We start from the raw sequence: 24,723 nt of genomic DNA, 5'->3' as shown, positions 1-24,723 counted from the left end.
TGCCACCAAATTATGTAGGCGTCATAAATTAAATCAGTATTATTTAATGAGCCCTCGGGTTCGAACTACAAATAAGAATCTACGAGATGATAATTGAAAGAGACGCAATATAAATGCGTATAGCTCTTGAGACAAGAGGTTTATTAAAATCCTATCAATATGTTTCAATAAACAGAGATATTATATGTTTCAACAAAATTGACACTTGTGTAAACAAACGAAAATAAAAAGAAATATGACACAAATTGAAAATGTAATACTCAAAGAAAAATAACCAATACTTAAGAATGTCTGTGTAACTTGCGAGTGGCCACTCTATTAACCGCGGAAAATGGAATCGATGATAAAGAATAATGTCTTAACAGTAGCTGTCCTCGCGAACAAGATTTCCAAGGGTGGACATACAGAAAAACGAAGAAGATAAAGTTATCACAGGTTTCCACAAATGGAGCAGATCAGGAATGAAGAAGATGAAACACTCAAAGTCTTCCAAGGTTTGAGCAAAATACAGAAAAGCACGAACTAATAAGATTTAGAAGAAACTCAGGAAACGTTCTGGAATAGATGGGGTCCACAATAATCATGTAAGTCTGGAAAGCGTCCTTCAAATAGTATACGTAGTATAGGCAGTTCACAGTTCACTTGTATTAGTAACAAAAGGGCGAAGAAATAACATATGCTGGATAGCGTCCACTCTCTATATCAATATTCTTCTTAAATATTGTATTAATAGTGAAGTTACTCCGTGTTCTATATACCTTTTTATCCGTTAGCACAGCAAAATAGCAGATCAGGCACAAATAATGTTAATAAACGTATTACGGAAGACAATTATCATGAAAAACTAATACACAGAAACAAAAACCCTTCCTTCTCCTGACAATCTCTACACTGCTCTGCCCAATCTTATTCCCTTCCCAATATACCACACATAACTTTTCTGGGGGAGAATAAATATATTGCAAAATAAAATCAGCAGAGCCTTACGAATTCAGAGGAGAGAGATAGAGAGAGAGAGGGGGGAGAAGGGAGAAGAGGGGTAAAGAAGAAAGTGGTCATTGTGCATTAATGCACTACACTGATAGATTTATGGTCCAAGGGGGCAATAGCCTTAACCTCAGATCCCTTTTGTGCAGAGGGCTGCAGCCCTATGAAAGACATGAATGTCTGGAACCAGGTAATGAAAGTTTGTTGATTACATAGGTACATGTATTATTATAAGTTGTGGGAAAAATGAAGTTTTACTATATGTATGAAACACCACAACTTACACAATAATAAGATAATTCATAGGAAAGAATCTGTAAAGTATTTAGGCATTGAGTTGACTAGCTCCCTTTCATTTTCATCTTTAGTAGAATCAATCGTAAAAAGGGCGAATGCCCGTTTGAAATTTTTGTACAGGTATCAAAGTTGTATGGATCAAAAAGCAAGGCGTATTCTCTGTTTTGCTCTTATTCAGAGTTTATTTGACTATGCCAACCCTGCTTGGTTTAGTGGCATAAGCGAACTCGATAAAAAGAAGTTGAAAATTATACAGAATAAAATTAATGGTTAGATTCATTAGCTGTTCTGGTCCCAGAACCCACATGGCTACACCGAACTCTCTGGAGCAGGTTTTCTTGAAGTCAACAAAAGATCAAAACAGCTTATTTTGCACCACGTGCATAAAATCTATCACAATAGATCGAATCATTACATTGGATCAAACTTTAATCTAGTTACCGAAATCCATAACTATAATACAAGAAACAGCCATTTCAATTTTTGCTTACCAGAAAGGGTAGGTAGTATTGGTAACTCATTTTATTACAATGCTATAAAACATTGGAATTCCCTTCCCAATGATATAAAGGAAATAGGAAACTTTTTGCATTTTAAGAGGAAATTGAAAGAATATCTTTCACTTGAGAGTCAAAAAGAAGATGCAAAGATATGTTGTACGGTTGATTTAGCCTGAATACTGACCTAGTTCCTTTCTCTTCTCTACTAGGTATTATTATGTATTTTACATAGTTTGATTGAAGCTTCGATATGTCCTTTCTTCTATTCTTTCTATTTCTTTTATTTCTTCCTATTCTCCTCTTCTTGTTGTTATTGTCGTCACGTTTATGCTGTTGTTCTTCTCCTTATTTATTTCCCTTCGTTATCAGTTTCTTCCGTCTCCTTCTACTCCTCGTCCCCTCTCTTCTTCTGTTCCTCCTCTTCCTTCTCCTTCTTTTCTTCTTCTTCTTCGTTACCCTTGTAAAAAAGTACTGCGGTAGTACTGCGGTACAAGTACCGCAGTACTACCGCAGTACAAGTACTGCGGTAGTACTCGTGGTAAATTGGTCGGTACTACTGCGGTAGTACCGCAGTACCTGTACTGCGGTAGTACCGCGGTACCTATACTGCGGTAGTACTGCAGTAGTACCGCAGTACAGGTACTGCGGTAGTACCGCAGTACCTGTACTGCGGTAGTATCGCGGTACCTATACTGCGGTAGTACCGCAGTAGTACTGCAGTAGTACCGCGGTACCTATACTGCGGTAGTACCGCGGTACCTGTACTGCGGTAGTACCGCGGTACCTGTACTGCGGTAGTACCGCAGTACCTGTACTGCGGTAGTACCGCGGTACCTATACTGCGGTAGTACCGCAGTAGTACTGCCGTAGTACCGCAGTACCTGTACTGCGGTAGTACCGCGGTACCTATACTGCGGTAGTACCGCAGTACAGGTACTGCGGTAGTACCGCGGTACCTGTACTGCGGTAGTACCGCGGTACCTGTACTGCGGTAGTACCGCGGTACCTATACTGCGGTACTACCGCAGTAGTACCGCTGTACCTGTAAACCTCTGTACCATGGTACTACCCTGGTGCTACTGCGGTACTTGCACACCTTTATGAAAACGATCACAATTTCATTTAGCTTAATCACAGTAATAAGAAAATTACAAAAGTATTAATATTATAAAAAGTTTATTTTGAGATATGTATATATATATATATATATGTTTTAACATCTGTAATCATGTACTTTCTTACTAACATGACTAAGTTTTGGCACACACAATGGCTAAATGGTTGGTTGAGGTAACGGGATTCCTGAAGTTTTAGCACACACAATGGCTGAATGGTTGGTTGAAGTAAAGGCAAGTTAAAGTTATATGCTTAATATTTTACATGATAAAAACTGTAGTGAAAATCATCTGTACTCGAGTTGCAACAAAAACAAAGATATCTAACATCTCTACTTTAGTACTTTTATAACAACTATGACTAACGAGTTTTAGGTTCACGCACAATGTTTGTGGTGAAGGCAAGTTGAGATTACGCTTCATATAAAAAGTCTATACAATTTCCAAGAACTGTTGAGTTGTAAAACACTGTCCACGTACTTGTATCAAAGTTGCAACAAAAACATAAATCTTCCAATCTTTGACAAGGTAAGTAAATAGAAGTAAAACATGATTATTTAAAACCATTAAAACTAAACACATGCATCATATATGTAGAAATTGCAGCAGATAATCTATCAATAATATCTCAAAACTGTAGTTAAAAACATCTCTACTGAGTTGCAACAAAAACATGTAGATATCTAACATCTCTACTTTAGTACTTTTTTATAACTACTATGACTAACGAGTTTTAGGTTCGAGCACAATGTTTATGGTAAAGGCAAGTTGAGATTACGCTTCATATAAAGTCTATAAAATTTTCAAGAACTGTTGAGTTGTAAAACACGTACTTGTATCCAAGTTGGAACAAAAACATACATCAATCAAGTTCCTTCCAATCTTTGACAAGTAACACGAATAATACAGTCAATTCAATCTTTATTTCCAAATAAAGATTGAATTGAGCGGAGAATTAAACTGACCATAAATATATATTATAGGTAATAAAGAGCAAAGAAAATGGGGTTCCATCGGGATTCGAACCCGAGACCTCCGGATTGCTAGCCCGGTGCTCTACCGACTGAGCTATGGACGGCCCTAGTCGATAATTCGTCCCATAAACCCCTTAACTTTCAATGCTCGTATGGTCAGAAGCTATAGAAACCTGACATAAACCCAAAGGATAGAATCAACTTTATAGGCCTATGCGAGGGATCACGGCGAAGTGATGCAGCTTTTTGAATATATAATTAACACGAATAATACAGTCAATTCAATCTTTATTTCCAAATAAAGATTGAATTGAGTGGAGAATTAAACTGAACATAAATATATATTATAGGTAATGAAGAGCAAAGAAAATCTTTAACAAGGTAAGTAAATAGAAGTAAAATATGATTATTTAAAATAATGAATCATAAATAAATAAATGAATCATATATGTAGAAATTGTAGCAGATAATCTATCAATAATATCTCAAAACTGTAGTTAAAAACATCTGTACTGAGTTGCAACAAAAACATGAAGATATCTAACATCTCTACTTTAGTACTTTTTTATAACTACTACAGATAATCTATCAATAATATAACAATATTTGTTACAGCACTTTATCAATGTGACCTTACACAACAAATAAGTAGGGTAAATATATTGTGTACACATATAGAAGACAATGCCTTTAAAATGTTACATGAGCATACTTTGTTATTTGGCACAAGGCAAAGTTTTTAAAGGACGAGAGGAAATTTGCCACTTAAATAAATGGCGTCAAACGCATACACATTATCAAAGTTATTTTTCAGCACACAATGAATACATTTCAGCAATATCTTTGGCAAATAGAGTACGGAACAATCAGGAACATGAAATAATTTGGTATATTCCCGTCATTCAAAATCATAACAAAAGCAATTTTAATTCCATTCGCTTTTGTTTAAAGACGAGATTAACAATACCAAATGTCTCAAATTTTAATGCATGTTTGAGGCAATTTAGGTTCCCCATATAAATTTTGATGTCTTCCAAGAGACGTAGTTTCTTGTTAGTCTGATTTGATTCCATTCTTCAAGGTGAATTTGGGCTTTTATCCGTAGATCATATATAAATGCCATTTTTTGCACAAAAAAATCTCAAATTGTTTCCTTATCAGATCAAAATTTACTCAACAAGAAAGTTCTTGACACTTATTTGTTTAGAAGGGTGCCAACAAAGAACACTGATTGATGCGTGCGCACTGTCATTTGATATCCACATGCCAAAACATAAAATTTAATATATTAGTACCAGCTGGACGGAAAACACAATACATGCCTAGAATTGATGTGATGGCCCATGAAGAGCTTTTTATCAAAATAGCTTTAGAAACAGGTGAAATGTTAAAGATCATCAAGCGTTGGGATGCTACGCTACAGATCGCCATTTTGAACTAGGCTAGTTTGTGCGCAAGATGGCACTGTGTGTATGATAAACGATGCAGGAGCACCTTTAATATATCAGATAAGGATAATTCTGGCCCCTATTAAAACATTATTATTATTTTTTTTAATGTTGGTCTGTAGCAAGCATTATAGCAATGCCTGTGGTCTAAAACATATTCCAATCAACCAAAAAAATACACAGGAGCGACGGGCGATTCAGAAGTGCCAGAAACGTACCAAACATGGCATACTCGGATAGGTCGCATCATGATGATCATACTAAATTATATTTGGAACAGAATATGCATGTGCTTGTTAAGTCCTCTGATGCTGGCAGTGTTCGGCAGGCCCATGTTACTGACCTCGTCACTGAATGGTGCGAAGAATGTGGCAGGTCGCACAAATTTGCCTCCTCTGGACAGTGAACAGGGGATAATTAGTAAGTAACAAGACTTAGCTCATTATTAATTAATTAGTCATCTTGACAAAGTGCTTCATTCGGTCTCATCTTGTGGTTCTTGGTTTAATTCTTTGGCTTGGTTTTCTTTGGCTTGGTTCTCTTTCGGTTGAGATCTACGTTTGGCCAACTTAATTTCGTTGCCAACTTTGTTCCGCATAACGATGCGGATTTCCGATGATGACACTCCTGGGAACTTTGACTTGACATGACCTGCAAAGGAACACGTAAAAAACAAAAAAAAAAAGATTATAGTCAAGGTAGGTAAATGAGAATCATAGCACGACTTGGGTGCCAATGGCCACTTGAAATTTTATTTGGCCACTAGAAATAAGAAAGAAGCTCTGTATTAGCCACAAACTTGTTAGGTTCTACAACACACAAGTCTATGATCAAATATATTTAATGTGTTATGTTCACCTGTAAATAAAAAGCTAAGCACTAGCCCTGCATAGATTGGGCAGTGATATCTTTTTATAATAAGTAGGCTGATACGGGCTATTCCAGAGTCAAAGACATTACAAATATGAACTAGATGGATCTTCGATTGCGAACTATAAAAAATCCTGCTTCCGCTATCGCACAATTTAAAGGATGTAACTTGTACTTTGAATACAAAGCTATGAACAAGTTTATACACTACAAGTTTACAAACATTTGGCTCATCAAATGTTCAGCTATTTCATAAAATGTGTACCATCAGGATCCATTACATAATTTGCCCAAATATGTAATGTCCATGATGGCACACATTTTCCACTATAAACGAACAATGAATGAAGAAAATATTATCAAATCAAAATTGCTGGTAGCTTTGTAATCTGAGTAAAAATTACATAATGGACGGGTACATCTGTCAGAAGTGATCATGATATTGGGAAACCCTGTTATAACGAGCTCGCTTATAATGAAGTACAGGTAACCCTGTTTTAACAAGGTGGTCGGGACCATCAAATTTACCTCGTTATATTAAGCGGTACTTCGTTATAAACGGCAGATTTAATAATACATATAAAACACAGATTTACGATCGGGACCAAAGGATTCCCCTCGTTATAAGCGAGTTCGTTATAACGGGGTTTCCCTGTACCGCTTATAACGAGGAGAATCCTTTGGTCCCAATTGTAAATGTGTTTCTATATGTGTTATTGAATCTGCCGTTTATAACGAGATACCGCTTATGACAAGGTAAAATCGATGGTCCCAAACACCTCGTTATAAGGGGTTTCATGTGCACATGTACAAATTTAAAATTTTAAAATCCAACCACTTTGTTAGCGGAGGGTTAATGATTAAAATGAAACATTAATGGCATTGCATAATATTATCTGCACCCACCAAATTTGTAAAGCTGACAAATTTAAACACAAAAACCAAAATTGTACATCTTGACAAATGTTTAATCAATAATGAGCTAAGTCTTGTTACTTACTAATTATCCCCTGAAGCTTGTCACTGTCCAGAGGTGGCTTTGCGCGACCTGCCACATTCTTCGCACCAGTCAGTGACGAGGTCAGTAGGGTAGGCCTGCCGAACACCGCCAGCATCAAATCGCAGGTGTACTTGCGAAAATCACCAGCGTTGCACCTGTCGAGGACGTTTCGACTAAGAGAGACCTTCGATCCAAGGGCAATCTGTTGGGACTTAAGAAAATACAACATGGTTAGTGATTATATGCTGATATACCCTACTGACTTAATCATGGCCAACATAAATGAGGGTAAATTTACTGTAACATATTTAATGCAATGGTTGAAATTAACAAAGATTTATACAAACCATTGTTCACATCTATGAAATACCATTTGTAAACTGATGGATAAAATAGATGGATCTTTTGACTGTGCGCAGGAAGGGGAGGACGGGGGTTGGATTCCACCCCCTCACTTTTTGCACGATAATTCTGCAACGCACGCAGGTATTGCCGCGCGACTTCAGGAGTTTTTTCATCGAAGTCTTCCGCATCGTATGAGACCAAATTTCGCAACGACCATGTGTATACCCTTTTGTAAGCGATTGCTAGCCCGGAAATCGCTAAATTTTGTGATTTGTGTACAAATCCTATGGAAACTGATTTTTTTTTCCAATAAGAGAAAAAAGCTTCATTAATTTTTTTTTCAATCAAAACTATCTTTTGATTTTGGGCTAAAAATTGTTGACTGATGGTAAATAATTTTTCCATCGAAAAAACAAACAATAAAAAATAAAATAAAATAAAAAAAAAACATAAGAAATTCCAAAAACAAAGAAATACACCAGGAATTATTTGGCTGTCGCAATTTTGAAAACATGTTATAAGTTATAAAATATGATGATGCACAAATTGAGCATATTGTCAATTATATTTCGAGATTTATAGACAAAAGGGATTTCGCATAATTTTGCATAATTAACAATACTGATTTTTTCAAAAAAATATTACAATCTTGTAGATTATGTCGCAGGTTATGGTGCCAACTTTCGTGGCGGCGGCGCGTTCTGCGGCCGAGATTTCTTGTGGGGGGGGGGGGGTGCGGGCTATAGACTAACCTGGCCTGGTGAGGACTAAATACTGTTAACAATATTGACAGTACACACTTAATGCAACAAATAAATGTTTCTGAAATATTTTGCCGATTTGCAAGCTCGAACCATCATATAATTAGAAATTGTTATCTTGTATACGAGCAGTAATCAATGTTAATCATGGTTATGTACAAATTTTCTTTTTGAATCTGGGCCACTTAGTCGAACTAAAATATTTATACATGAAGTAATTACCTGTGGTCGTGCTGATGATGGCGAGGATTGGGTGGAGGACTGGGTGGAGGAACGAGCGGGCGAGGAACGAGCGGGCGAGGATGATGTAGATGACCCTCCTGATGGACAGTGCATCTCTTCATGATCAGCCTGCCAATGAAAACGAAAATCCATATTTCATACCATCAAATATTTACCAAGATTTTACTGCAAAGTAGGTCAAGCAATCAAAGGAAACAAAAGCAAACAGAAAATAGCAAATAGCATAAGAGATTTGCATGCATGTTTCCTCCTCTAAAAAATGACTTCTAAATAGTTACTAATTCCCACTGATTCAGTTTTCATAGACCTATACAATATAACGATCCATCCAGAGTAATTCATCATAAACACAAATGCACGCTGGCCTGGAATCGCTTTGCCTAAAGGAGTGATCACACAGTCATGACTATACCCACAAATGCTGTACACATTTGCCTGCGGTATTAACCTGTACGATCGTAGTTCGCCATGTATCGACCATACCTACATATGCTCAATGCATACTGTATGCATATTTGCGAATGCCACAAGAATGCAGTGAGACAGCAGTAAATATGCGATACTCTTCCATCAAGAAAGAAGAACCAGTACGAGGGTTACACACTTGGTACAATTGCAGTAAGAATGTCATAGGTATTGTCCACCATTCTTACTGCAATCATACTGAGTTCGCAAGACATCGTACTGGTTCTTCTCCATTCTTGATGGAAGTGTTATCGGATTCTTACTGCTTTCTCATGGCATTGGCAAATATGTGAACAGTAGACATAGAGCACTAGTTCGTACCACATGCATACAGCAAATTCGTGGGTATAGTCATGTCCAGTGTGACCACCCCTTAAGATTCACAACATACCTTGAGTCTCGACATCTCCTCCATATCCACTATGAACCCTTTAAAGGTTTCGATGAATTTAGGCACTCCTTGAACAAAAACAAAATAACATAGATATCTATTCATACCACTAAAAATTGAACTATTTAAAACTATGAAGGTATTATATGAAGAAAAATTTGCCAAACCGAAGCTGAATACTCTAGAATGGAGAAGAGAGCTGGAGATTTAATACAAACATAAGATCATGACACAGATAAAAAAAAGTAGAAAACTTCTTTGAGAGATTGGGATACCTCAGAAAAAGAAGCCACTCCATGAATTTCACAAAGTTCAGAAGGCTTATACAGAGTTGTTAACATATGGAACAAGTCCCCTCATTCCAACTTTTTTTTTTACCAACTATTCAACATGAATTATTTAAATGGGCTCAAAAGGGTACCATAAACTAAAGGTTTGTTTAACGAATATGTGAGGTATATGACTATGAGGTATTGTCCAAGCATTTGAATACTAAATAATGGGAGGAAATACTGTACCTTGCAAAAACAACAGCTGTTGCTGTATCTTTTCCCTAACTGCCTTCTCCTTAGTCAGCTTCACCTGCAGATCCTCAGTCTCTCTCCTTGATTTCTCCAACTGCTTTTTCAGGTCAATTATCTCACCACTTGTTCCACTTCCCGTTGCCGTACGTCCATTTGATTTTTTCTGTCAGAATGATAACAAATCGGACACTAGTTAAAAAGTATGGTTTATGAATGTGAACCAGCGCAATTACCTCGTCATAACAGGATTTAGTTAATTTTGACCAATAACAAGGTTTCACTGTGAATTAGGATTTGTAAGATTTTACATGGCAATTAGCATACTTATCTAACTAAATATATTGACTTTGTACATTTATAATGTTTAATTACTTAGCTAAATATGTTCAATGAAAATTTTAAAGGATTCATTCAAATGTGTTAAAATTGTAGCAATCAATAGGAGGGCAAGTCCAAGATAAGGTCCCCTGAGAAGACAAAATTTCATCTTTGCTCAACATTGAAATGTTTGGTGTCATTTTGAAGCATGATAGTTGAAATTTAAAATTCTGTGAAGGAATAAATTGTATCATGCAAATTTATGCAAATTTCAGTGACTTAATTTGCATAAATTAGAAATGCTGTGTTACGTATGGGACAAATATAAAAAATCATTATTATTTAAAGAGGAAGATCAGTAGTGGGCGAGAGGGCGTTGGAACCATTTAACTATTTTGGGAGCTGGAATGAAAATAACTAAAAATACTGAAGTAAGATCATTAATTTTAAACAAATGTCACGTTTATTTGATCAAAATCGGTTCAGAAATGGCTGAAATATCAAAGAAAACAGATATTTACTTTTGTACGTGGCCCACGTACAAAAGTCGATAACGGCCGTGTGTATTGATATTTGAATTTTACGAACGAATTTTCGCTCTTCGATGGATACAAGATCAACCTTTTTTCATTCATAAAATCACACAGAAGTAAAATTAGGTGTCCAAAATTCCACGATAGTTCTTTAATGATGTTTTCTTTATATAAATACCCATTAACCTGATTTCAAATACATTTCGAGTTCCTAAACCACTACTGATCTACACCTTTAAAGGAACACAATTGAAATTTTATTAATATGTGGACCTAAGAGGTTCATCATCTATTTTAATTTGGTATGAAAATTTATGCACGACGCAATTAATTATGCAAATTAGGTCGCGTCCTATCAGCGATTGTCCCATACGTAACAAATTGAGGACATTTTTTTAGTTTATTTCTGAATTTGTAAAAGTTATTGCAGTGCTATTCTGGGAAGTTCTAATTTATTGTGTTAAGAAGTTAGATACTGGTTAGAAAGAAAAGAAATAACAATTAGACCCATTTTTAATTAGCAAATGAAATAATGTTACGTATGTGACAATGTGTTACGTATGGGACATCCCCATATATATTGCATGCGAATGTACATGCAGCAGGCATCAATAGTTTCTCAGTACATGAATGGTCAATGAGCCTGCAGCATGCATCCCAATCTTGCAGCCACTGTCTTGAGACAATACTAGACTGCTGCATTCTAAATGGGGAGAGGTAGGTAAAATAAATCAGCATGAAATGTGTAAAATATATTAATTTAGGTAGAGCATAATCCATACAGAAGTCATCACTTCATTTGAGAACAATCTGAATATGAAGGAGCACATTTGTTCTTCAAGAAATGCAACAACATTAAGCCATCCAGAAGAACCTGATTCAGATTGAAAGAATGCTATAATTTGATTAAAAAATACCCTCTTATTTATTAATTTGTAAGAAAGGTGAAAATATATGACAATCAGACAGTTGCCATTACTGTCAGCCTCGGAATCATGAGGAAGAAAACAAGTCTTGCAAAACAAAGTTCAGCTTTGCTAATGAACCAGAGACAGATTTTTTTTTTTTACCTCCACCAGTTACTACCAATCAAGAAATTCACATCTTTACAGAGGAAAGTGTAGCTACTGAGTAAGATAAATACAGTGAAGAGGGATAACAAAAAAAAAAAAAGAACAAATTTTACAAAAATTATGTGATGATGCAGAAGATGCCCATAAAAAATAGCCTTTCAGAAAAGTTTTGTTAGAAACTGTGACAACATCAAGAATTTTAACTGTGTATTATTTCATATTGTGGCCCCCCTGTTCAAGATTAAATCTACAGGTAGTAAAGATGTATTTGATAAAAGCAAGGGTGTGTATGCTTTCATTTTAGAAATCATGCAACTGTTTCATGGCATTTCATATTTAGGGAAAATACACTAATATAGACCAAGAACGGTGCACGGTGGTTCATTATATTCGCACAGAATGATCATACTTGTTTGTAGATCTATAGCTGGTATTACTCAAGTGGTTCTTCTTGAACAATAGAAAAGGCATTTTCACACAGTTTAATTATACAACTTAAAAGCCCAGTGAATGTATAAAAATTGCCCCCACCCCCAAATAAAAAAAACAAAAAAATATCATAAAAACTTCTATAATAATTAGCACTAGTAAATACATGTTCAAATCAGTTAGTGGTTGATTAGCAGCATGCCCGTATGAAACAAAATAGATAAAAATGAAAAATATAATCAAATATGATTATGGTTGTAAATTTTATTGGAATTTCATTTTCCTGACAATTTGCAAACAAATCTGATTAATTACAGCTTATTTCACTTTGGTAACCAGACCAAAAATCCAATATACGCTTTCCACACACTAAACGAATAGGGGAAAAAATGTCCCATACGTAACACGTCATATCTGTCTTTAATCAGAGCCTGTACTTAGAGCTTTCTGCCTTTTTACATGAAATTTATCCTTGGTAAACTTGAGTGCTGTGACTTTTATCACAGTGAGTTTCAAGGTTTTAAATGAAATACTTTCTGAGCAATTTCAACTTGAAAAAGAAATTAAAAAAATCTCTTTTCTTCTGGTCCCATACGTAACAGCACACATTTTCTCTTCTAAAATCTCATTGTCAAGGTCATTTCTCACAATTTTTTACATGAATACACTTCTCCTGGATATCAATCACCATGGTTAAATTCAATGCAATCAAAGTTCCTTTACACCATTTTTCTGGAAATAAAAGCCTCTGAAATGTCCCATACGTAACACGCGCGTTATCTTGGACTTGCCCAGGACTGAGCATTTAGTTAATTGTCATATAACAGTGATTTTAGGACACTTTGCATATGTGAACAAACTTATAGCTTACTATGCATCAACAGGTACCTTAGATTAATCACGCTTGCAAGTTGCAATTCCAAGGTGTTTAAATAGCTGCACATACCGTTTCATTGGCACCAAACATTTGCTTCCTGAGATCCCTGGCCATCTCATTGCACTGTGAAATTTTTGATTTTGATTTCTGAAAAAGGAAAAGATAGAAGTAAAAACAATTTTATGATTTTTTTTAAATAGTACTGTTTAGCATCTTGGGAATTGTCTAGGCACACAAGTTACACAACCATTGGCGATTGCAGTTACTTCATGAAGAAAAATTTAGCAATATGTAGACGCTTAGAACCATCTGTATTAAGCACCCAAGAAATTTAAAAAAAGAGCAAAAACATGTTATTCTGTTTCTACAAATTGAAAACAAATATCCCTCCTTATACATTTTAACCAGAACATTTGTTTATAAATATGATTGAGCTGCATAATATTGAAACAAAGCCAACAATGTTATTTCTGTAAACTGTAAAGGATTTATTGACTATGTTTGTTGATGAGTTTGTAAATGATAACTGGATAGAAAGATTTTGTTAATCTGTCAGTCATCAAAAATTACTTCCAGTGTTGGGATATCATATGACACATGTACACACACCTTTGTTTCTTTTGGTTGAGGCTCCTCATCATCCGTCTCCAACTCCGAAGATGAATACATGTATGTGCGTGTTGGTTTCTTCTTTCTCTTCCCTCTCCCAGTTTCCTTATCAGTCTCCATTGATTGCCCGTCACACATCTTGTTCCTTTTTCTGATGAGATTATCCTTGGATCCTTTAAACAATTTTGAAACAAATTAAAAAATTAACTATACAATTTCAAACAAACTCACTTGGAGCTTTCCCACTCCTCATTTGGTTTGGTTTATGGAAATAATTAATACAAAAATCACTTTTCAAATGTCTCCATAATCATGATAATTGCTTTAACATATCAGGGAGACCCCGAAAAAATTTTTTAACAGGCTAGGGCACTTCTAAAAAATAATCATGCACATAATCATGTTTATGTCAGATTGTCAATTTCTAGTACCTACCTCATCATTCATGCAGCTCGTCAGCGCCACACATACAGACATAACTCTGGGGCGATCCGAATCCACTCAAAAGTGAACAAAAAACTAAAAAAGTTCACATTTGTGCAGTTGGCCACGGGAGGGAAGTCTCGGAAGCCATTAAATGACTGAATTTGTGCCGAATGGAGGGGGAAATCCGATTCTTTTATGGAGGCACAGCAAAGCTAGCATATTGCGTCATATTTTGGTGGTAATTAAGTATTGCATGATTTTATTATTTTAAAGCTGAATTCAGCTGCACAAATGTGAACTTTTTTTGTTCACTTTTGAGTGGATTCGAATCGCCACGCGCAGCGTGGCAATCCTCGGAGTTAACAGACATGTAACTCCGGGGATCGCTAGCGCGACAGCGCTAGTGATCCGGAGCCAAAAATGTCTAATGGGAGTAATGCGCAGCGAAAAACTGCTTTAAAATAATTAAAAAAAAAAAAAAAAAAAAAATCTGCTAGCGATGCCCGGAGTTAAATAACAGACATGTTGATAATGCATGTGAGGCTTGGTCTTGGAAATTTACTAGTACTACGTGATCATGTGGTCAGTGCCACTGTTTACATCGCACTCACTGCAATATACCAACATCATGGCAATGTACGAACATCAGAACATAAATCACAGACAATGTTTATAATATAGAAGAGTAGCTAGTAGAACATTCAAATACAAAGTCAAATTCAGTTAACAAAAATAACGGTAAAGCCTAAAGGTCTACAATTGCACACCCCCCTGGCATTTCAAAAGTGTATGGCCGATTGAGATGAAATTTGCACAAATTGATGCTCTAATAATGATTAATACATTACGATATCGGCATCGACATCCAATGCGATCGCAATGGAGAGTAGTTGTTGCCTCCGATCGTACAACCAATTGTGATCAATCCCAAACAATAATAACGCTGATCATAACATGTGATAAACTTTTTTCCATTATGAATATAAATTATAAGGGAAAAAATAACAGAAAAAAATGTAAAAAGTCTTGTTAATGTTATCACACTCACAGCGTTATAATTGTTTGTGATCCATCACAATTGGTTGTACGATCGGAGGCAACAACTACTCTCCATCGGCATCGCAATCGCAGCCATTGCCATGTTGACACCGATAAGGCGATATCGTGAGTTCCCGCCTTCGAATTTCTTTGAAATTTTTGTCACATATCAATCATTATTAGTTAGAGCATCAATTTGTGCAAATTTCAATCGGCCAAATATTTGTTGAAATGCCAGGGGGGTGTGCAATTGTAGACCTTTTTTTACCAAAATAACAATTTGAATCAATATAGATCTAATTAATAGTACATTGACTGTAATACTGGTAGTGGTAGTGGTACAAGTCAATGGACCATGTCAATTGACTGTTAACCCATCAGTGCCTAAGGCTAAGCCCCGCATATTTGTGGGATGGTAGTGATATTTTAACGAATAATGGCCAACAAAATTTACGACAAATACGAGTTGCCAATTTGTAGAGGAAAACAATGATCAATTTGGCCTTGGCTTTAGCCTTTAGGCTTTAAATAGCTCTCGTCCTTGATGGGTTAATGAGTCACAAGTAGATCTACTAACATACACAAGGTGTTTTACACATATGACAAGAATATATAGGATTAGGAATGGTGGCAGTGAGTGAGCATGTCAACAATAATGTTACATTCCCATGGCCATGCACACGTTTGTCTTCGGCTTCGCAGACGCAGTTTCTTTTTGGAAGGTTTAGATCTATTTGAAAGTCGATTTGAACTTGAAGAAAAATATGTAGGCCTACGTTAAATTCTTTAGACTTAAAATATTGTATGACATCAGATGTGTTCATTATGAGATTGTGCAGCCGATCATATAATTTTCAATTTGATTTTATGCAGAGAATATGTATTTTTGACATTATTCGTTGACATGTACGTCATTGTAAATATGTATGACCACAATTATCGTATATTATAAAATAGCTGTATTATTTCAAGCATCGCGATTGGTCAATACGCGTCACATGACATCCAACTTTTTTTGTGCACTGCACGGTAGTGCAAAAGGTGTGCAACGAAAATTGACATTGCACGCTCGAGCAAACCAGTGCGGTAGAAGTCCAACAAAACTACTGTAACTTTAAAAAAAATTGTTTCTGTGTTGCTATTTTATAAAACAAATAATGCACTTGCTCTGTCGTGCGTAAAAGTAAATGCAGAGAAAGCTCGGTTTCTTCAGATGGAGCACACTGGGCACTCGCCGCAAGCGGCTCGTGCACAGTGCGACTCCTATCTAAAGAAACCTCGCGTGCTCTGCATTTCCACTAACGCACTCGGCTGCATGCATTATTTGTATAGTAATGCATGCATGATGCATGGGACTGAGTTGCATGGGTACACCGTACGGACTTACTATTTACAGCCAACACTGTTGCTCGATACTTCTCCGTTTTGCTGCCACTGACCCACATAACTTCAACAGCTTGATCGACATAGCTTTCAGGATCCACATCCTTGTCCGTGTCTAATATCCAAGAAAATGGTCCAATTTCGACGCTGTCATCGCTTTCAAATTAAAAAAGACAGAAGAACTCGTCTGAAGCTGGTGGCGGCATAGTGAGGCTGAGATCTTGAATGAAAAATAGACGATCGCGATCGCGCGCGCCTTTCTACGATCCAATAAAAAAGGTGCACGCGCGTCACGTGATTTTTCGAGATACGCGCATGCGTCCTTCAGGTGATCACGATTGTCAAACAATCGCGTACATATTACATCGCATGATTTTACTGTTCAATGTCCATATTGCATGTAAAGATTAATTAGCCTATATAAATTTCCCGGGATAATTATCATCCTTTTATTGTGAGTATAAACGATAATTGATTTACAGGGACCGCGGGGTATCGCGGAACGGGGTGGGGGGGGGGGGGACTGAGGGTTGCAGCCCCCGCCCCCCCCCCTCCCCCAATTGTGTACAAATCCTGTGGGAATTGTTTTTTTTTTCAAAGAATAGTCAAAACCCTCATTATTTTTCTTTTTCATCACTGCAATCATTTGATTTGGGGCTAAAAGTTGTTGAATAATGTTCAATATTTTTTCCATAAAAAGAAAAACAAAACAAATATAATATCAAACAAATACATAAGAAATTAAAAACCAAGAAATACATGAGGAATTTGTTGGCTATCACAATTTGTAATGTTAAAAACCAGTTTATTTAGTAAAAATGGATGTTGATACAGATAATAAGCATATTCTGAGCCATATTTAGTGATTAGGAGTACCACGTACGGTAGTACCACGGTAGTACCACGATAGTACCACGGTTCTACAAGTACTTCAATTGTACCGCGGTACTATTGCAAGAGTACCACGGTAGTACCACGATAGTACCACGGTTCTACAAGTACTTCAATTGTACTGCGGTACTACTGCATAAGTACCACGGAAGTACCACGGTAGTACCACGATAGTACCACGGTTCTACAAGTACTTCAATTGTACTGCGGTACTACTGCATAAGTACCACGGTAGTACCACGATAGTACCACGGTTCTACAAGTACTTCAATTGTACTGCGGTACTACTGCATAAGTACCACGGTAGTACCGCGGTAGTACCGCGGTACTACAAGTACTTCAATTGTACCGCAGTAGTACTGTGGTAGTACCGCAGTAGTACCGCGGTAATCGCAGTACTTTTTTACAAGGGTATATTCTTGTATATATCTTATTTATTGTCTATATATCTTATTTATTGGTAATAGTAAACTATGATTTTTTTTCTTCATTTTTAATATGTAAATAGTATAATTTTAACATTTTATTATCTTAATTCTGTATATTGAGGACCCCACTGGAAATAAGCTTTCGAGCTTTCGTGGGTCATCCTGTGCAAGCCTGTTGTTTTAATGCTACTGTTACTGTATATATGTTATGGTGACTTGCCAAATAAAATCAATCAATCAATCAATCACTAATACTACTACTACTGGCCGTAACAGACCCATCACCGCCCCGAAACTTCCCGGGAGATACTGCTCAGCCGCTGGTCAGACTCGAGTCAACTCCACCCCAGCTTCCCTCACTGCACTGCACAGCGGAGATCGATAATCGACGCCCCGGTTCGACCGGTGGAATCAATCGCATGAAATATTATATTTTTTTCCATATCCTGTGGGTAGATTTACAAAGACATCTCGTCCTTTCAGTGCAGAGTTAATTTCATCGACTTGCAAATCCTTAAATCGGTCAATATTCATCATTTTAGAGTCATATTCAACGCTCTTTGATATTTCGTCGTCACTCCCTGCCAAGAATCCAAGGGTCGCCATTCAAGATGAGCTCATGAATATTTAATATGACGTCATAGCAGCTCGCGCGCTCTCATTGGATGATTTTCACCGACCAGTTTTTGGTCTGTGAATTGGTAAAAACAATAAAAAACAAAAGAAAGTCGGTGAAATTCGGGTCAGATGTCCAGAGGCCCTGTCTCGCGGCGCTCTGCTTCGCTCTCTCCCTTGCTTTGCCATGTTCGCTCGGAAAGCAGCCGACAGGGCCTCGACAAGAGGCTAGTGCAACTACGTACCTGTACCCGATACACAAAACGTTTGTGTACGTACACAAGACGTCTAAATTATGAAGGATCCCATATAGTCTAACGAGCGATAGCGCAGCTTAAGTAGAAGACGCATTTCGAGAAACCGACCCCAAATGTGTGCACTTGTAGTGGGCGCCGTACGGCGCCGCGTACCAGTATGGACCGGTATGGACGCAGGATCTTATGAGGCGCCGCGGCGAAACAAAAGTGCGCCAAAAGTCATTTTGGGCAATTTCAGATTTGTAATTTTTGTTATGCCCAGCTGAAAGACAACACTTTGAAGAATACTTCAGCAAAATATTTCATTCCGGAATTTGCATTAAAGGAGAACTATATTGATTATGAATTTGGTCTTATTATATGTCAATGGAAAGGTAATGATGTGGGGATTATCAGTGGGTCATTCAAAAATAACGAAAATAATACATAAGGTGAAAATTGCCGATTAAAAAACGCTCAAAATGCCCGGTCTCCGAAATATGCCTCGCATCGGTCTCTGAATTGACTTGAATTTGATGACGTCACTTTCTGTACGAGATGCGTGATTGGCTCTCCCACGTGAAGCTCCACTTGCATGCAAAACCTGTTGCGAGGGTCGTTTTCTCCACACTGTCACTGAATACTTCGATCACGAAATGAAAGAAAACCCAGAATTTTATCTAGATTTGGATTTTCAAATTGATGATTTGAAGATGAAGAGAATGATGATGAAATGAACAACAAAGTGACGTAGTTGGAGGTAAATTGGGGGAATTACGCCGATGATGATGAGTCGGACAATTCAACTTGCAAGTACACGATCACATGCCGATTCGCTACCTAACTCATGCAGCTGCTAAGTGCTAGCTACACCGCGCGGGCCAAATTAAATTCATGAAAATGAATTACCACACTGTCCAGACAGAGTCTCTTACCTCTGTGACTATGAAGAAGGAAAATAATGATAAAACTGTACTTACAAACAAGTGAATGTAATCCGAACCTGAAGGCAACTCAACGAATAGCAGCAGACGATATGCACCGACGATAAACTTCATGTGGCTGGGATAGATTGTCACTCGTTCTGTTAGATGTAATTTTTATCTCATTAATTTGACAAAATTACGAAACTCGGGGAATTATTTATCGATATAAAAATATAGTAACATCTCGTATTATTTTTTTTAATTACGATAAAACCTTTTAAAAGCTCGTATATGTGATCGTAATCAAAATCACAAACATGCCGTATTGCTAATTGCTCGCATTGGCTGAGAGAGTAGATCTATGCACGTGTTGCACAGCTCTCAATCAAGCTACGCATGTTGGGGATCTTTTTACATCTAATTTTAATTTAATAAATCAACGTTTTCCTTCAAAAAACGTTTTATCGTAATTTAAAAATTATACAAGATGTTACTATATTTTTATATAGATAAATGATTCCCCGATTTTCGTAATTTTGTCAAATTAATGAGATAAAAATTACATCTAACAGAACGAGTGACAATCTATCCCAGCCACATGAAGTTTATCATCGATCGGTGCATATCGTCTGCTGCTATTCGTTGAGTTGATTTGCCTTCAGGTTCGGATTACATTCACTTATTTGTAAGAACAGTTTAATCATTATTTTCCTTCTTCATATATAGTCACAGAAGTAAGAGACTCTGTCTGGACAGTGTGGTAAGTCATTTTCGTGAATTCAATTTGGCACGCGCGGTGTAGCTAGCACTTAGCAGCTGCATGAGTTGGTAGCGAATCGGCATGTGATTCTGTTGCAAGTTGAATTGTCCGACTCCTCATCATCGATTCCCCCAATTTACCCCCAACTACGTCACTTTGTTGTTCACTTCATCATCATTCTCTTCATCTTCAAAATCATCAATTTGAAAATCCAAATCTAGATAAAATTCTGGGTTTTCTTTCATTTCGTGATCGAAGTATTCAGTGACAATGTGGAGAAAACGTACCCTCGCAACAGGTTTTGCATGCAAGTGGAGCTTCACGTGGGAGAGCCAATCACGCCTCTCGTACAGAAAGTGACGTCATAAAAAATCCCCAATTTCGCGGACGTAATTCTGCGTGTTTGAAGCATTCAGAGAGAGAACTTTAAACTATCAATTAACTGAGTTCCATCGGTCTCCATGATAAATGATGTACACCATCGTGTTCTCCTTATTTTCTCCTTTGATTTGATATATGATTCTCAATTTTTACGATTTTCAATATATTTCTCCTTTAAGGTTGTTAATTTCCTACCTCAAATCGTTAAATGTGACATTTTGCGAAATTTCGCGCATATGATAACTAGTTGAAAAACAGGCCATTTCACAGGAGGTTTTTCATATAGGAATCTGAAATGGCTCCCACATAATCCTGATATATTCTTTTTTCGTGTGAAAGGGTTCAAAGTAGATAAAAGACACCTTTCAGAAGGTTTATAGGATGATTATTCCTCGAAATGGGAAAAAAATCCATGTTTTTTGCATTTACATTAGAAACGTACGTTTAGATTTCCGTGGATTTCCGTCTAAATTCTATAAGCATCATTTTTCCCGATCTCTAAGCTTTAAGTCGATACCAAATTTAGCTGCCCGTTTTTGCCCGTTGTCATGTTAGAGCCGATTTTACTTGACACAACACCCCAAAAACCTGTTCAAAAATGGTCATTTTTATACCGCGCAGTCATCGTAGCGCACCGTATGGGTGTACATTGCCGTTCGCTTTTGCACGGCGGCGAGGACGATTCCCCTTCCATTCCATGAAAATGACATGAATTCCGGCCGGGCATAATGTAAACAAAATAAAGGTTGCTAACGCAAATAAGGGCTATACCCACAACTCTTCCAGAGTTAAAACTTACTTGTAGAATATAATTTAAGCCAAAAACCCTCCTCATAGTGATACATTCGTGGTGTTATATACTCTGCGTTTTCCACAAGTCAACACAGCTTGATAAAGCACGGTTAATATTTTTCTGATTTTAAAGTTTTTTTTGTTTAAATCTAATTAATGATCATTTTGATGCCATAAAATTATTTTCGGCATCTCATACACACTTTTTAGGCATGTGAGAAGCATAAACCAACATTCACTCTGGTCAATCTTAAAGTAGCACATAACACAAAATTTATATACTACACATTGTTTAGCGTAATTTGTCTTTTCACAGATAGGTTCCCGGGGGGGCCACTTACATTGACGAGTGGATACCATGCGCGACCAAAAAATCACGTAAAAAGGATGTCTTTTTCAATTAAGATAGGGCACGTTACGTACGTACGTAACGTGATAAGGGTGTCAAAAACACAAAAATATTGAAAAAAGGGTATCTATTTCGCTCTGAAAAATATACGTGTTTAGGGTCAAATATGCGGGGATGATAAAACAAAATCAAAATGTTTTATAAAGGATGTCCTTTTTGCCCCACACTACGTGTTTAGAGTCCGATTTGCGCGAGGTGTGGAAGGTGGGGCCGTACTAAACCAAAATAATAGTGTCTATATAAAGGTAAAACCGACGACCGACGGACGCGTGACATAACAATAAAATATCTCTGTGCTTTTTTAGGGGTTCATTTCAGGGAATACTTGCTAAGAGTATCGTTTTGTTTCCAATACTTGTTAAGGGGTGCATTTTCAGAATATGGAAAATACATTGCTGTACTTGTTTAGGGGCTCAGTTCTGGGAATACTTGCCAATAGTATTTGTTTCCAATACTTGTTAAGGGTAGGGTTTCACATGCCAATACTTGTTAAGGGGTGCATTTTCAGAATATGGAAAATACGTGTTTAGGGTGCTATTCAAGACCCCGTGGTCGCGCATGGTATCCACTCGTCAATGGAATTGTGGCCCCCCGGGGATAGGTTTTAAGTAGCCAATCAAAAATTGGCATCAAGGTGACGTCTTATCGGCTTTAGATTATGTTCAGTCGATTCTACGCCCAAAATTACCCATAATCAACATGTTAAAATAAAAATCTAACACGGAATATAATTTTGGCGCACTTTCAACTCATTCTGGCCCACTGTGCGCCGTTTGTACCAAAATTACATAGAACAATTATTTGTTATATAATCATTATTTAACAAATAGTAACAATTATACATATATAATTTACATTTTATTTATAAATAATTACTATTTTATAAGTTAACAACTTTCATTATTTAATTATATATAATTATAAGCCACGCTTCATTATTTATAAATAATAGCAATTCAACACTCCATTATTTATAAATAATGATTATTTGTTTTCCATTGTTTATAAATAATGATTATTAATTTGTTAGCCATTATTTATAAATAATGATTATTTGTTTTCCATTATTTATAAATAATGATTATTTGTTTTTCATTATTTATAAATAATGATTATTTGTTTTCCATTATTTATAAATAATGATTATTTGTTTTTCATTATTTATAAATAATGATTATTTGTTTTCCATTATTTATAAATAATGATTATTTGTTTTCCATTATTTATCAATAATGATTATTTGTTTACCATTATTTATAAATAATGATTATTTGTTTTTCATTATCACGATGAATTTTCATTTTTTATAAATAATGAGGTATATATTTCATTATCTAACAAATAATCGTTATTTATAAATAATGGAAAACTCGAACATTAAATAATGATTATTTATAAATAATGAGAATAATGGCGCACTCGAAAAAATTATTTATAAATATTGAAGTAGACGTTTTCATTATTTAACAAATAATCATTATTTATAAATAATGGGAAACTCAACAAATTTTTTATAAATAAAGAAATGTGCACTACTGGCATTGTTTATAAATAATAGAAAAATTGACAAACTTATTTATAAATAATGAAAAAATGAATTGCAATTATTTATAAATAATGAAGTATGTAGTGTCATTATTTATAAATAATGAAAAACAAAAATTATTATTTATAAAAAATGAAAATTCATCGCGTGTTTCATTATTTATAAATAACAATTTTGTTTCAATATCCCATTATTTATGAATTATCATTATTTATAAACAACTTTTACAGTTTGCCATTGTATACAAATAATCATTATTTATATACAAATAACCATTATTTATAAATAATGGAAAACTCGACTATAACATGCAAATGTGGGGCCGCCCATGATATGAATATTCATGATGCGATTTCATTTTTCGTGATTTTTCTTCACAAATTTTTGTCCATTTCCTCTTCATTATGACATTTCTTGAAGCAATTTTCTAGGGATATGGTCTGATCGTAATATTCTTCATTTTCTATATAACTTCGTCTTCGTAGAAATATCAAAAAGTGTAATTTTATACGATTTTTCCTACAGTTCACAATCCCCATAGGCGCGCGTGTATTTCGCCTTATAGGGACAACCGGTGAATCGACGGAGTGCTCTTCATCGAAATACTACGTTGGTTGGTCCCCGGAACTGGCGGGCGGAATTTAATTAGCCCGAATCCTCGATGGAAGTGGATCAAGTGCATAGCTAGGAGCTGAGAGAGAGAAGTATCAGTGTACGTGCATCAGGCCCTTCTACTTTCTATAAAAATATTTTGTTTCTGTTTTTGTAAAGTAAATTTTTCCTGGTGTAGAGTTAAGTTTCAGTTCTAATAATGCACTTCAATTACTTTTTGGAGTGTCTGTTTGAGGCGCTTGGGGCGATTTTACCCCGCCCCCAAAACGACAATACGGGGGCATGATGCTGACCCCTAAACTTTTGAAAACTTATTTTTTTATTGAAAATTATCACAAATTCACCAAAAGTGTGCACGAACGCCTTCATATTTCACTTTTAAAACTCCAAAAAGTGCCCAAATGACAAGCTTGGTCGCTTCGCTGTCTCGCGCCGCTTTCAACTTCAGAATGTTTACGCGTCTGCTCCCCCCCCCCCCCGAAAGAAATTCTACGTACGGCCATGCTCAAAAGAGCATGACA

At 36.2% G+C, this 24,723-nt stretch overlaps 1 protein-coding gene and 1 non-coding gene across 3 annotated transcripts; both read right to left on the bottom strand.

Annotated features, from left to right (window-relative positions):
- Nucleotides 1–2,943: 2,943 nt before the first annotated feature.
- Nucleotides 2,944–17,084, bottom strand: LOC129268705 (uncharacterized). Of its 2 annotated transcripts, XM_064097721.1 has the most exons (8): nt 16,611–17,084; nt 13,760–13,932; nt 13,220–13,297; nt 9,915–10,083; nt 9,397–9,464; nt 8,520–8,648; nt 7,192–7,402; nt 2,944–5,972 (listed from the first exon to the last, which is right to left on the bottom strand). In XM_064097721.1, the coding sequence occupies exons 1-8, from the start codon at nt 16,666–16,668 to the stop codon at nt 5,797–5,799; spliced, it is 1,062 nt and encodes a 353-aa protein (XP_063953791.1). In that variant the 5' UTR covers nt 16,669–17,084; the 3' UTR covers nt 2,944–5,796. The 2 variants fall into 2 exon arrangements, with proteins under 2 accessions (XP_063953791.1, XP_063953792.1); XM_064097722.1 differs by lacking the exon at nt 7,192–7,402 and having other exon boundaries at nt 16,611–17,063.
- TRNAA-AGC (transfer RNA alanine (anticodon AGC)) lies at nt 3,905–3,975 on the bottom strand. The gene has a single exon. It is a non-coding gene; the product is annotated as a tRNA-Ala (tRNA).
- Nucleotides 17,085–24,723: the final 7,639 nt, after the last annotated feature.

The sequence above is a fragment of the Lytechinus pictus genome, chromosome 3, assembly GCF_037042905.1.
Source record: "Lytechinus pictus isolate F3 Inbred chromosome 3, Lp3.0, whole genome shotgun sequence".
Classification (NCBI taxonomy): domain Eukaryota; kingdom Metazoa; phylum Echinodermata; class Echinoidea; order Temnopleuroida; family Toxopneustidae; genus Lytechinus; species Lytechinus pictus.
The sequence above is the reverse complement of the archived record's forward strand: the minus strand, read 5'-3'. Positions and strand labels throughout refer to the sequence as shown.

Coding starts and splice junctions, on each gene's coding strand:
- LOC129268705 (XM_064097721.1), bottom strand. CDS start 16,668: ATGTGGGTCAGTGGCAGCAAAACGGAGAAGTATCGAGCAACAGTGTTG. Junction 9,465..9,914: donor ACAGCTGTTGTTTTTGCAAG/GTACAGTATTTC, acceptor TTTTTGTTCAAG/GAGTGCCTAAATTCATCGAA. Junction 8,649..9,396: donor AGGAGATGTCGAGACTCAAG/GTATGTTGTGAA, acceptor TTTCATTGGCAG/GCTGATCATGAAGAGATGCA.